Source organism: Oryzias latipes, chromosome 12, assembly GCF_002234675.1.
Source record: "Oryzias latipes chromosome 12, ASM223467v1".
Taxonomy (NCBI): Eukaryota; Metazoa; Chordata; class Actinopteri; order Beloniformes; family Adrianichthyidae; genus Oryzias; species Oryzias latipes.
Genome location: NC_019870.2, coordinates 21,378,371 through 21,390,788, shown reverse-complemented (window position 1 = coordinate 21,390,788; position 12,418 = coordinate 21,378,371). Strand labels below are relative to the sequence as shown.

The window sequence follows — 12,418 nt, the reverse complement described above, 5'->3', positions numbered from 1 at the left end:
AGATGGTTACATTAAAAGTTTTTGCTAATAATGTCTCCAATGGTTTTTCGTACTGTAGACTTCACTCCAATGATCTTCCATTATTGTCCCTTTATAGAAAAACCATGTGTATCGGAAGACCCTGCAGGCACTTATTTACCCAATATCCTGCACAACACCACATAACTTTGAAGTTTGGACTGCCACCACACCCACATACTGCTATGAGTGTGAGGGGCTGCTTTGGGGGATTGCTCGCCAAGGCATGCGTTGTTCCGAGTGTGGGGTCAAGTGCCACGAGAAGTGCCAGGAGCTACTTAATGCTGACTGTCTACAGCGTGAGTAATTTCCAAAATAGGCTTTTAATAGTCTTTTGTCTTTAAAGATGAATTCATGCCTATTTTCTTGTCAACACCATTACCCCCTAAAGTTCTGGGTATCTTTTTCTTTTTCCGGCTTTTCCTAAACTCTTGCGTTCTTGATATTTGCTTAGGTGCTGCGGAGAAAAGCTCCAAGCATGGAGCTGAAGACCGAACTCAAAATATAATCATGGCTATGAAGGACCGGATGAAAATTAGGGAAAGAAACAAGCCAGAGATCTTTGAGCTTATAAGAGAAGTGTTCAACATCACTAAATCCTTTCACATGCAACAGATGAAGGGTATTAAACAGAGTGTGTTAGATGGAACCTCAAAGTGGTCGGCCAAGATCACGATCACAGGTATCCCATTATGTGATAGTTTTAAAGAATGACTACATCTGTATATTGATCACTTCCTCTTTCTTTTATTTCACTTCCTCATTTTATTTATCGTTGTAGTTGTCTGTGCACAAGGACTTCAAGCCAAAGACAAAACGGGATCCAGTGATCCATATGTTACTGTTCAGGTGGGAAAAACCAAGAAAAGAACCAAGACCATCTACGGCAACCTAAATCCAGTCTGGGAGGAAAAATTCCACTTGTGGGTCTTCCGCTTTTTTAAGTAGAAACTAGTAAAATCTTTTGACCCAAGAATTTTTGCACCATTGTGTGTTGTATATTTGAAATTCAATTTTATGTCATAGCTTTAGATGCTTTTCTTTAAGAGTAAAGGGTCAGGTTTATGATCCTTTAATTCAGCACATAGACACAGCCCTATTGGTACTGATGTCCTAAAATGTCCAGGCATTTCATTTTTCTTGAGTTGCATATCGAGTTCAAGTTCTGTTTTGTTGAAAGGACACAATTTTGTTCCGCAGAATGTTAGTTTGCTCTTCCAATCATTTCTTTGTTTGTTTGTTTTGTTAGTGAGTGCCATAATTCATCAGACCGAATTAAGGTGCGTGTGTGGGATGAAGATGATGATATCAAGTCTAGGGTGAAGCAACGTCTCAAAAGAGAGTCTGATGATTTCCTTGGACAGAGCATCATTGAAGTTCGCACGTTGAGTGGAGAAATGGATGTGTGGTACAATCTCGGTTAGTATAAGTGCTTCCTGCTGCTATCAGAATCCCAGGGTTTGTAACTAGTGCTGTCATGGGATTAATTTTTTATGCAATTTATAAATCATGACCTGTAATTCATTAATCTATTTTTAATCACAATTATTTTTAAGTTAATTAATTGCTGTGGAAAGCCTCATTTTGAGGTATTTGCATTTAAATCTGTGACGTGGCACAGTAAAGGATTAAAATACAGCTAAAAAAGTGGCTTAATGAAGTGTTTATTATAATAGACTTCAAGCCTTTACTTCACTGTGGACTGAACCTTTTTTCTTCAACCATTTGTGATCTTCACTGGTGTCCATGGATTACATGAAATACTCTTCACCTTTATCCACCTTTGTCATGGTAGGGATAACAGGTCAATGTAAGAATGGGGTCATCTGGACCCCATAGGATAGCACAGGGGATAAGAGGACTTATAGCTGTCCCACGTGATTTTCCTTGAACAATTGAGAAAACAAAAACAAGCAAACAAAAAAAAAGAAACATCTGAGGTGCTCTTATTTAACATATCAAAAAATAGCAGGAACACTTTTCTGAGCAATCCCAAAAATATTGACCACAAACCTCTTATTAATACTATATATCAATTGTTGATATACTTTATTCCAAAGTTTGTAACAACAGCAAAACAGTTGAAAAGACCAGGCGATTGTATAGTTTTATTTAACCTGTTTGGTAAATGTGATCATTTTTAAGACTGGGATAAAGCTGAAGAGAAATAGAGAAGTATGAGATACTCTGTAGTGGCACCATATGAATTGAACAATTTAGACTTTGGACTTTTTGTTTTTTTAATAAACATGATTCATCTTCTGGACAGAAGCAAATATTAAGAGGTGAACCTTCCATTTCCATTTACTAACATTGGTAGTGGGGTCATCTGGACAGTGGGCTGAACCTTTTTTCTTCAATGATTTGTGATCTTCACTGGTGTCCATGGATTACATGACTCTTCACCTTTGTCATGGTAGGGATAACACGTCAATGTAAGGGTGAAGTCATCTGGACCCCATAGGATAGCACAAGGGATACAACGACTTACAGCTGTCCCACGTGAAGATAAGATTAACAAGATTTTAAAAAGAAAAGACACCAAAATGTATGTAATTGCTTAATCACGATTAACGCGATAATTTGACATCACTATTTACAACATATACGAGCTAAGAGAGAAAAAAGTGATGAGTATACCTTTTACTCGGGATGAGACAAGAACAGCAGCTGGGTTTCCATTAGCATTAAGTTAGAATTGTTGCAAAAGTATTTTCCGTCTGTAAAAAGGTTTCGTACTTGTAAAACAAATTTTCCGTTAAAAAGTTTTTTATTTGTAATTAAAAAATTGTGTGTCTGTAAAACTGTTTCGCATCTGTAGAAAAAATTATCCATCCGTAAAAATTCTTTTTCCGTTTGTGAAACCTCACGTGCACATACGAGCATGCGCATCGATTTATAATGACAAAGCCCAAGTTACAAGTACAATGCTTTTGCTTCTCAATATACTGACCAATCAGCAGCCTTTCACTGTCACCCAATCAGTGCACTGCTTGGATCAGCTGATCAGATTCATGACATGACATCTATGCCAGGAAAAAAACCAAAACAAAAAAAATGTTTCTTTATTTCACACAAAAGAAAAAAAACAAAAAGGCGTAACATTTCTCCAGAATTTCCTTAAACTAATAAATATTTATAAACAGTACAGACCAAAAGTTTGGAGACACCTTCTTATTCAAAGAGTTTTCTTTATTTTCATGACTATGAAAATTGTAGATTCACACTGAAGGCATCAAAACTATGAATTAACACGTGGAATTATATACATAACAAAAAAAGTGTGAAACAACTGAAAATATGTCATATTCTAGGTTCTTCAAAGTAGCCACCTTTTGATTTGATGACTGCTTTGCACAGTCATGGCATTCTCTTGATGAGCTTCAAGAGGTAGTCACCTGAAATGTTTTTTACTTCACAGGTATGCCCTGTCAGGTTTAATAAGTGTGATTTCTTGCCTTCTAAATGGGGTTGGGACCATCAGTTGTGTTGTGCAGAAGTCAGGTGGATACACAAATGATAGTCCTACATAATAGACAGTTAGAATTTGTATTATGACAAGACAAAAGCAGCTAAGTAAAGAAAACGAGTGAGCATCATTACTTAAAGAAATAAAGGTCAGTCAGTCCGGAAAATTGGGAAAACTTTGAAAGTGTCCCCAAGTGCCGTCACAAAAGCCATCAAGCGCTATAAAGAAACTGGCTCACATGCGGACCGTCTCAGGAAAGGAAAACCAAAAGTCACCTCTGCTGCGGAGGATAAGTTCATCTGAGTCACCAGCCTCAGAAATCACAGGTTAACAACAGCTCAGATTAGAAACCAGGTCAATGGCACACAGAGTTCTAGCAGCAGAAACATCTCTACAACAACTGTTAAAAGGTGACTGTGTGAATCGGGCCTTCATGGTAGAATATCTGCTAGGAAACCACTGCTAAAGACAGGCAACAAGCAGAAGAGACTTGTTTGGGCTAAAGAACACAAGGAATGGACATTAGACCAGTGAAATCTGTGCTTTGGTCTGATGAGTCCAAATTTGAGATTTTTGGTTCCAACCACAGTGTCTTTGTGCGACGCAGAAAAGGTGAACGGATGGACTCTACATGCCTGTTTCCCACCGTGAAGCATGGAGGAGGAGGTGTGATGGTGTGGGGGTGCTTTACTGGTGACACTGTTGGGGATTTATTCAAAATTGAAGGCATACTGAACCAGCATGGCTACCACAGCATTTTGCAGCGGCATGCTATTCCATCCGGTTTGCGTTTAGTTGGACCATCATTTCTTTTTCAACAGCACAGTGACCCCAAACACACCTCCTGGCTGTGTAAGGGCTATTTGACCAAGAAGGAGAGTGATGGGGTGCTGCGCCAGATGACCGGATCTCCACAGTCACTGAACCTGAACCCAATTGAGATGGTTTGGGGATGATCTGGACCGCAGAGTGAAGACAATAGGGCCAACAAGTGCCAAGCATCTCTGGGAACTCCTTCAAGAGTGTTGGAAGACCATTTCAGGTGACTACCTCTGGAAGCTTATCAAGAGAATGCCAAGAGTGTGCAAAGCAGTAATCAAAGCAAAAGGTGGCTACTTTGAAGAACCTAGAATATGACATATTTTCAGTTGTTTCACACTTTTTTGTTAGGTATATAATTCCACATGTGTTAATTCATAGTTTTGATGCCTTCAGTGTGAATCTACAATTTTCATAGTCATGAAAATAAAGAAAACTCTTTGAATGAGAAGGTGTCTCCGAACTTTTGGTCTGTACTTTATGTAAGGGTTAATGGCCAACGAAGTGTGCATTATCACTTTTTAACACACGCCGTGGAAGCCTTAACTGTCTGACGGTAAGCAATACCCATTCCATGTGTGTAATATTCATTTCATGTGTGCATTATTCATTTCATGTGTACAGTATTCATACTCAATTCATGTGTGCAACATTCTTTTTTTCTCTCTTTTCTTTTTTACTGAACAGTATTTAGTATTATCTATTTTTAATATTTATCAGAAGAGAGCTGCTGGAAACAATTTCATTGTGCACGGCATAATGACAATAAAAGATTCTGATTCTAACGTGCCCTCGCCTTAACAACGTAACTGAGACTGCGCCCAATGACCCGGTGCGCCCTATAGTCATGAAAATTAAGGAATAGAGAAAATTCTCTCTGTATCAGCTTCCCAGTCTAAGTATATTCAACACATGCAGCATTCCATATTCCATATCATTCCATCCAGCATTCCATTCAATGTCCCAGACAATGACAGCAACATAGGGCAAAAATGTGGCAGTAATAGCAATGGTTGGGAGCGGAGAGATGGGTTCCGAACACCAACAACCCTAGTAGATGCCAGGATTCCAAAACCTCCCAGAAGACCCTCTCCCCTGCGTCTTTCCGACCACGGTCAGAAAGAGAAAAGTCAGCGCAGGAAAGGTTCAACACTTCCTTGTCTAAATTCACGGGCTGTGCCTTTTCATCTGCCTCAAAGCCAAAGTTAAAAATTTCGTCTCTTTGTGTCAAACATGTTCGCCACCCCTGCTGTAGATCAATGTGCGTGCTCACATGTGTGCGTGACATTTTTAGGGATAGACAATTTTATATATATATAATTTTTATATTGGATTCTATATATATGGAATCCTTTTACAGACACACAAATCTTTTATTACAGTTAAAAACTTTTTTGCAAATGGACAATTTTTCTTTTACAAGTACAAACCAAAACTACCAAGAAGGCACATTCCCTGACAGACCATAAAATCCTGCCAGATGTGTGAATTGCCATAGCCAGCTATGTGAAGGTTTTATTTTCCTCTTCATGGGAAAGGAAACATTTAAGACAAGTATCGAAATAAGCTTCTTCCTAAAATAATATACATTTCTGGTTCCATTAACTGCAAAATTATGTTGAAAGTATGACCTATTTTCAGATTAAGACCTGGTCAGATTTGAATATTTGAATATTGATATTAGCAGAGGCCCCATACCGTGGGGAAGAACACTTTTCCATTTACTGTCAGTTTGATTTTGGAACTTTCTGTCCAAATTCAATCCACTCATCATAATTTCTTGTCACTAAACCCAACTACATAATTTTAGTAAGAGTCTTTTGGGGGATGGGGGAAATAAATGGCACTATTGTTCTATGAGTGTTTTTTTGATTGTACAATAACAAACAAATATGATTCTCAACAGAAAACGGGAAAAACAGATTGACAATTCCCCGCTGGGAATTAGAATTGTACTATTGTAGAATTATGTGCAACAGTAGTATGTCATTATACTGACATTGTTAAAAGATGATTTAGCAAAATGTGAACATAAATGTTCTGGAAGTACGCTTCTTTTAGTATCTTAAAACAATCAGGCGCTGTAAATAGTGATCAAAATACAATTCTTTGCTTTGATGTAAGAAAAAATAAGAATTGACTGAGCAGTAATTAAACAAATTCAAAACGGTTATTTTACTTTGTCTTTTTTTGATTTTTTACTTTTATCGTGCCTTTCAACGAATTTAGTCATCAGTTAGCCTTAATTGAATTTTTTTAAATTGTATACCTAAATTTAAATTTAGCATGTGATGATGATGTTTTTCTAAAACAAGGGGAAATGGCTCAATCTGAATTATTGCTTCTGTTAAAAGGAAAATATTTAGCACAATACATGCATTTGATTAAAAAAATTATCTGTTTTCCTTCTTATCCTCCCACCCCAGTTTTAATCTCTTCTTAACATGAGATTATCTAACAGTATCTCTCCAAATGGAAATCGACCGGCATAATGACATGTAGAAATTGCTTTTAATAATATCCCTGTCAGGGCAAATAGTAGTGGGGAGCCACAAAGCGCTCCACCTCCAGAGAAGCTCTGATTCAAAAGTCTTAGGCACACAGCCCACTTAGAGCTGCTAGCTTTTCAGCACCATCAAACTGTAGAAATAAACCCCAATATAGAACTGTTACAAGCATGTACTTAACATTGGGTTAATGGATCTGGTTTCATGTTACACTTTTGCATAGATTTGGATGGTAGTTATGAGTTTGTAAAATGCACATGTATTTCATTAATCCTGTGTTTGAATACAGAGAAGAGGACGGATAAGTCTGCTGTGTCGGGCGCCATTCGCCTCCAAATCAATGTGGAGATCAAAGGAGAGGAAAAAGTGGCTCCATATCATGTGCAGTACACCTGTTTGCATGAGGTACTTAAAATATTGAATTGCTTTTGACAGATGTTTAATGAGGTACAAGAGTTCTACAGATCTGATTGATTTGGAAAGGATTAAAAATTCTACACAAAGTATTTCAACAATTTTGTAATCATGTTCCTTGTCAGAATAAAAAATAAACTAACTCATCCTGGTCAAAGTTTTGAAATTGTCTTCAAGGGCCTATATCTGGGCCCTAGTGGCTCCCTGCAGCATTTTCAAAAATGTTTGAAAATGTAAAAAGATGGGGGATAGAAATATATATTTTTTTTAATATGGTTTTTGTAGGAGGAAAAACAAGACAGAAACATTATTAACGTGTTTCAATGCTGTAAGAATGCGTAGAAAAAAACTTTGTAATGCAAAGCAGGTACGTCACTTGCATAGGGCAAAACGGGAGCCAAGCTGTCAGGAAGTCGAGCTGTCAAGAGTTCCAAATAGTTCCGGTTCTGGGTTACAGCACGTACGTGTGTGTGGCTCTCTGCGGGTATACAACTATCTTCAAATGACTTGAAAAGTAGATTTTCTCCAAAAAAGAGAGCTGACCATGGCCCCTAAGAAAAACCATGACTACGAAGACCTTAAAAAGTCTCTTGATGATATCCAAGCTGCGCTGTATCCATTTATGGAACAAGTGACAGCTAAGCTAACTTCGATCTTGGAGCTAATGGAAGACTTCCGAAGATTCCAAGCTCAAAACGAGGAACGAGAAAACCGGGTCGACATTCTGGAGAAAAGACTGGACGATGTGGAACAAGTAAGGATGAATAATGTCATTCTCGCTGGAGTACCGATCAAACCTCAGGCAAAGCTAAATGCAGCTGGAGCTAGCATTGCTAATGCTAATAGCACCAGCATAGCTAGCGGCTCTGAAACGGAGTGCGGTGCAGAGACTCTGGAATGCCAAGTGGGATCATTTTCTCACGTCTAAAGGGATTTCCCTGGATCTCAACACCATCGAGACCTGCCACCTGCTCCCCAGGAGAAAGGAGACGGATAAACCAGCGATCCTCATCAGGTTTGTGAATCAAAAACACAAGCTAGCTCTGATCAATCAAAGGAATAATCTGAAAGGATCTGCTGCTTATCTGAACGACCATCTGACCAGAAGGAATGCTCAAATCGCTAAACGTGCTAGGCTTCTCAGGAAGCGTAAGCAGATTGAGAACACTTGGGTTAAAGGCTGCAGGATTTACCTCAAACCACTTGGTCCACCGGACCGGTCCAAGGTTCTGGTTGTGAACACCATGAAGGACTTTGAGAAGTGTATGATCACGGTCGTCTGAAACAACATGGAGTAATAAATCAAAGAGTCATATAATTTCAAGAAATATGACGCCTGAATTCATCATTTTCTCCATAAGTCTGAAGTGACCTGATTAACACCAAAGCTCTGGGGCCTCATTTATAAAACTTTGCATAGGATTTGCGTCAGAAGTGGCGTACGGATGAAACATAGGACATGCGTACGTACAGAAATATTCGGATTTATAAAACCGTGCGCACGCACATCCTACGCATCTTTCCCTTAATAAATCACAACCAATTCTAAATGCAGCGCAGCTTTTGCGGCTTTATGACACGCCTATAGTTGCCCATAAATAGTCCGTGAAACGCCCACAAATGAATATTCATTGATTGCGAAACCATGGCAAACACCGAGAGGAAATCAAACAAAACGTAACTTCACTCAATGTGAAGAAGAAGTTATCGTTGGCCAGGTGGAAAAGAGGAGAAAAGTGTTGTTTGGAGGGCACAGTGTGGGCATTACTAATGCCAAAAAGCCACGTGAGTGGCAGACGCCGTTAATGCTGTAGCCTCACAACCTCGGAGCGTGGCCGCAATAAAAAAGAAATGGCCGGATATCAAAGTCGAGGCAAAAAAACCTCTGGCGCTGCATCGCCAGAGTGTGTTTGCCACGGGGGGGGCACACCGGAGCTGACCCCTCTTGATGAGAGACTAGCAGCAAGAATGGGGGAATCCCTTAAGTGGAGTGGTGACTGAGGCGCAGGGGGACGCCGACACGCCAAATGCACCGGGTGACACACCCCCAAAAGCCCGCGGAGGTCCAACAGGACGGCTCGAGGAAGTCTGAACCGGTTCATAAGCCACTCGTCCTCGTCTGCCAGCAAGTCTTCTTGCTGTCTAAAGATGCGTTTACTCCGAATTCTTCCATTTGCCACATCTTCTAAGAGCGGAAGATCAGCCATTGTGCGTCATTACGCATTGTGATGGGGCATTTTATTCCCCTCCATTTAATTACATCTGACAAGCTACAGATGTCGGTAATAATCAACGTGGAAATGGGAAATTGATCCGCGCAAATGTAATTTCTTTTTGCTTTCTGAATGGTTGAGATATCTGCTCCGCCAGACGGACACATTGACGAGAATATCAGTTTTGTACATTATTTCATTCTGTTAACTATATTATTTATGAGGATGAATTGCACAACATGCCAATATTGCAGAACATATTTCACTTTTCTTTTTGCAAATAAGTGTTCATTTGAATTTCTGTTGTAATTTTCGTTTGATTTTTTTTTTTCACTGCTGATCGATCAAACGGGTGTTCGTGTAGGCTGTTAATTGAAAGACTTGCTTTGTGAAGTCTTCATGTTATTTCTGAGAGGCAGTATTGTCATTTTCATTTTCACGTGTTTCTTCCATCTGCCGACGGTGTCGCCGTTTCTCATTTCACCCGTTTTTGTGCGTACGCCTGGGTCAGCGCTTGCGTGAAGGACCGCACATTTTCCCGTCAAGTTGCTTTTTATAAATCTCAACTATTGCGTAGAGAGTGGCGTACGCCTTCTTTTGTGCGTACGCAACGTTTATAAATGAGGCCCCTGATCTGCAGACAACTTAACCTCAACTCTTAGGCACCGCTGTTATCAGCTGAAGAAGGATATGGACCTCTGTCTAATGTCGGCAGACATAACATCGAAGAGAACTATAAACTCTGTTCAAACCCAGAAGAACGGCTGTTAATCAGCAAAAGAAGAAATGCCAACCTTGGTCAATCGACAAAATATGGACCCTTCTTATTTTACTTCACAGCATTACTTTATCATAAAAAAATAAAAATACAAAAAAACAAAAAAACAAAAACAAATGATTAATCAATTATTAAAAATGGTTAAATTGATTGACTTTTAATGATTTTACTTCACTTTCTCCCAAAAAATTGATAAATTGATTCATGATTTTTCCTAATGTAACATCATTTTGCACATGTTTTTAACTTTTGATACTTGATCAAATTTTGCTATGAAAATTCCTGAAACAGTGTTATGTCTATTTTACTGATATAGTATTATCTTTTAATAATATCAATGACTTTTATAAGTAACATAATCTTCATATATTTTGGATACTTCATTGCCATGTTGATTTTCTATAAGTTATTTTTTACAAAATAATTGAAGTATTTCATCTTTGTCACGTGTTTTATTGATATTTAGACATTCTTAATTCAGTCTGATAAAAGCTAGGAACCGGATAGTGATAAATCATGTAATAAAATGGTTACGGTATAACGGGGTGAGATTATATAAGTTCGCTTCCTTCCACTCCCTTTCAAGCAATATTTATTAATATGTCTAATTATCCAAAGTTTCATTAGTTATTGTATGAATTTATAACAGATGATTGTATTGTTTTTGTGTATTATTCCTATTTGATTGCTTGAAATAAACCATTTCAAATAAAAAAAACAACAAAATCAAATCAATCAATTGGCTGCGCTGGAGAAATGCCCGTGTCCCATTCAAGGCGCATCTCCATACAGTTTCAGAGAGGCACAGGTGGAAAGCTTAGCTGAGAGCATATAGTCTCCTTTCTGACATCGTAAGCCCCTTTGTTTAACAGACGCACCATATTGAACATTGCACAGGAGTCATCAACCTCTCCCCCTTCCACAGTTATGGTCCAACAAAAAGAAACAAACATAACAGGAAGAATAAACTAAGATGGAACAACAAAACTGTCATATGAAAAGAAACGTGGGCAAACAGAAACGCTCATGCTGAGCCCTAATTAGATCAAGAGACCGAGTCCCACAATCCCCTGCTGCTCACAGACCTAAAATGTACATGACCGCCACTACAATATAACTTTTTTTTAAACTTTATTGTACAAAACAAAAGTACAATACAAAACACAAATTTACAAATTAAACTTCAGATATGCCAGAGGAGCATTCTTTTGTTCGAATCTTCAAATAAAAATGACATCAAAATTGGATTTCTTTATGGGAAGTGGGGAGTTTTGGGGTAAAACCTTGAGTGAGAGTGTTGTGAATTGAAGTGAGATCCATCCTGTTTTGGCTGTTTGTGTGTGCTTGAATACAGTGGCGGTTCTACACTAACTTACTCCCTGGGCGAGTAACCCCACCAGCGCCCCCCCCCCCCCCCCCACACACACACACATACAAAATTTGACAACATCCTGCTGTGTTCCCTATCTTCTTTTTAGCCATTTTACTGAAAATATGCATGAATTTTCTAGACTCGTATTACAGGGGGGTCAAACTCAGTCACACAGGGGCCTAAGTTAAAAACACGCTTAAGGTTTTGGGCCGAAGAAGATAAATGTTTACTGAACACACTAAAGCTAAACTTTTAAACCTTTTAAACTGAACTTTTTGAACATAAATATGAATAAAAACAGGAACTCAAGTTAAACCTTAAATAAGTTGTAATATTTTGTTCTCCATATAAATATATTCTGTCAAAATTATACAAATATGAACATGCTGCAGGACAAAAAGCAAAGAAAGCCTGGAAATATTAATAAGAAATTATATCAAATAATTCAATTTTTTTTGCTCTTTCATCATTTTTTAGAGAAATTTTTTTAGAGCTGGACTCCTGCTTCATTTTTAGCAATAATTTCTTAATGTGTGACGTCCTGTGTGTGTCTTTGTGAAGCATATCAGAGGGATTAGATCTAAAAAATAAAACTTATTGTGATTAATATGTTTAGGTCTTATAAAACATTAAAGACTAAATCTTAGAACTCATCAGTGGGATTACTCCAAAAATATTTGGCATTTCCCTAAATGTGTGCAACACCAACAGCAGAAATCCTCCAAAAAACCTCAATCCATAAAAAATGGTCTGATCTCATCCCCCCTCCCCCTCCCCCTCCCCTTCCTCTGACACACGCGGCTCCGTCTCTATGACGGGAGGCGCAGC

At 38.5% G+C, this 12,418-nt stretch overlaps 1 protein-coding gene across 1 annotated transcript in view; it reads left to right on the top strand.

Moving 5' to 3' along the window:
- unc13b (unc-13 homolog B) overlaps positions 1 to 12,418 on the top strand; it is a gene marked incomplete in the record, with an annotated part of 145,224 nt that overhangs the window by 83,723 nt on the left and 49,083 nt on the right. The window contains 5 exon segments of the mRNA XM_023961185.1: positions 98 to 317; positions 473 to 700; positions 800 to 941; positions 1,268 to 1,437; positions 7,103 to 7,218. Of these exon segments, the coding sequence (XP_023816953.1) occupies positions 98 to 317; positions 473 to 700; positions 800 to 941; positions 1,268 to 1,437; positions 7,103 to 7,218 (876 nt within the window).